At 61.8% G+C, this 2303-nt stretch overlaps 1 protein-coding gene across 1 annotated transcript in view; it reads right to left on the reverse strand.

Annotated features, from left to right (window-relative positions):
- Window positions 1-25: 25 nt before the first annotated feature.
- Window positions 26-2303, reverse strand: part of SLC8A2 (solute carrier family 8 member A2) — a gene marked incomplete at its 3' end in the record, with an annotated part of 5222 nt that continues 2944 nt past the window's right edge. Inside the window, exons 3-7 of the mRNA XM_015850539.2 lie at window positions 2058-2161; window positions 1949-1966; window positions 1513-1634; window positions 1034-1133; window positions 26-345 (exon numbers count right to left, since the gene is read on the reverse strand). Coding sequence (XP_015706025.2) covers window positions 26-345; window positions 1034-1133; window positions 1513-1634; window positions 1949-1966; window positions 2058-2161 — 664 coding nt within the window. The remainder of the gene's footprint in view (window positions 346-1033; window positions 1134-1512; window positions 1635-1948; window positions 1967-2057; window positions 2162-2303) is intronic.

A 2303-nucleotide genomic window follows, 5' to 3' on the forward strand; every position in this document is an offset into this window, starting at 1 on the left:
CCAGTGGCCCCATTGCCCCCCTCACCCCCATAACCCCCATCACCCCACGACCCCCCTGGCCCCACACACCGGGGATGGAGGTGCCGAGCGCCACAAAGACGACGGCAGTGACGGAGTCCTTCAAGCCGATGGTGCAGCCAAAGTGGGATGCCAGGTCACCAATGAATGCTGTGAGGATGCCAATGATGAGGATGGAGACAACGAAGCAGGCCCAGCCATTGCAGTACTCGGTGGGGGGCACGCAGGCAAACAGAACCTTCCAGAAGACGGTCAGGAAATGCATCACGTAGTCGAAGCACGACGGCAGGCGCTCCTCGCGGCCGTCCTCATCCTCCTCCTCCTCACCTGGGGAGGAAGGCTGAGTCAGAGCTGGGGGGAGTGGGGTGACCCAAAGGGTCCCCATTGACCATAGAGCATCACCAGGGTGTAGGGATGGGCATGGGGTGACCCCAAAGGGGCCCCATTGACTACAGAGCATCACCGGGGTGTAGGGATGGGGTGTGGGGTGAACCCAAAGGGACCCCATTGACCATAGAGCATCACCAGGGTGTAGGGATGGGGTGTGGGGTGACCCCAAAGGGGCCCCATTGACTATAGAGCATCACCGGGGTGTAGGGATGGGCATGGGGTGACCCCAAAGGGGCCCTATTGACTACAGAGTCCATTGAGTACAGAGCAAGACCAGGGTGTTGGGATGGGCATGGGGTGACCCCAAAGGGGCCCCATTGACTACAGAGCAAGGCCAGGCTGTAGGGATGGGCATGGGGTGACCCCAAAGGGGTCCCATTGACTATAGAGCATCACCAGGGTGTTGGGATGGGCATGGGGTGACCCCAAAGGGACCCCACTGACTACAGAGCATCACCGGGGTGTAGGGATGGGGTGTCCCCCATGCTTGAGTGTCCCCATGGTTGGGTCCCCCCATGATGGATGCCCCCTATGATGGATGCTGCCATGGTTGGGTCCCCCCATGATGGATGCCGCCCATGATGGCTGTCCCCATATTTGCTGTCCCCACGGTCGGGTTCCGCACCGGCGCTGACGGTGATGGCCTCCAGGAACTGCTCCCTCCATGAGTGTGTCCCGATGACGGTGGCCAGGTTGGTCTTCTTGATCAGTTTGTCCACCGTGTTCTGTGGGACCGTTGGCCCCATTGGCCCCATTAGCCCCCATTGTCCTCCTTTGTCCCCTATTGTCCCCCATAGTCCCCATTGTCCCCATGTCCCCATTGTCCCCACATCCCCATAGTCCCCATTGTCCCCATGATGTCCCCATTGTCCCTATATCCCCACGCTGTCCCCCCATGTCCCCACACCCCCATAGTCCCCATTGTCCCCATGTCCCCATGATGTCCCCACATCCCCATGTCCCCATTGTCCCTATAGCCCCACTATGTCCCCCCATGTCCCCACACCCCGCAACCCCAGTTGTTCCCACGCTGTCCCCATATCCCCCCTTGTCCCCTTGTCCCCTTGTCCCCCCTTGTCCCCCCTTGTCCCCTTGTCCCCCTGCCTTGAAGTCGTAGCTCTCCTCGATGACGACCTCCAGGCGGCAGTTCTCCCCCAGGATGGGGCGCCCCATCTCTGCGATTCGACGCGCCTCCTCCTCCTCCGCCGACAGCACGCGGTCCTCGGCTGCACGGCACGGCGTGGGGGTGGCAATGGGGTATGGGGACATGGGGGGTGGCAATGGGGTATAGGGACATGGGGGGTGGCATTGGGGTATAGGGACATGGGGGGTGGCATTGGGGTATGGGGACATGGGGGTGGCAATGGGGTATGGGGACATGGGGGTGGCATTGGGGTATGGGGACACGGGGGTGGCATTGAAGTATGGGGACATGGGGGGTGGCATTGGGATATGGGGACAGGGCACCCGCCCTCCTATGGGCTTCATCCAGCCAAGGAGGAGGAGGAGGAGGAGGAGGAGGAGGGAGGAAGGCTCTTACCTTGGTTCAGCAGAAGGGCTGCAGAGGGGACAGGAGGCAGTGAGAGGCTGCGTGTCCCCCTGTGACCCTCCCCACGACCCCCCCATGTCCCCCCCCATATCCCCCCTACCCGAGATGCCCCGTTTCAGCCAGCGCGGCGGCCCCAGCTCGATGAAGAAGTTGTCCCTCTTCTCGTACTCCTCATCGTCCACAATCTTCACCTGCAGCGTCTTCCTGGGGGTGGGGATGTGTGGGGGGGTGTCACCTCCAGGGATGAGCAGGGAGGATCCTCACCATCCTTCTGTCCATCCATCCATCCATCCCTCCATCCATCCATCCATCCATCCCTCCATCCCTCCCTCCACCCATCCATCCA

The sequence above is a fragment of the Coturnix japonica genome, unplaced genomic scaffold (genome assembly GCF_001577835.2).
Source record: "Coturnix japonica isolate 7356 unplaced genomic scaffold, Coturnix japonica 2.1 chrUnrandom487, whole genome shotgun sequence".
NCBI classification, from domain to species: Eukaryota; Metazoa; Chordata; class Aves; order Galliformes; family Phasianidae; genus Coturnix; species Coturnix japonica.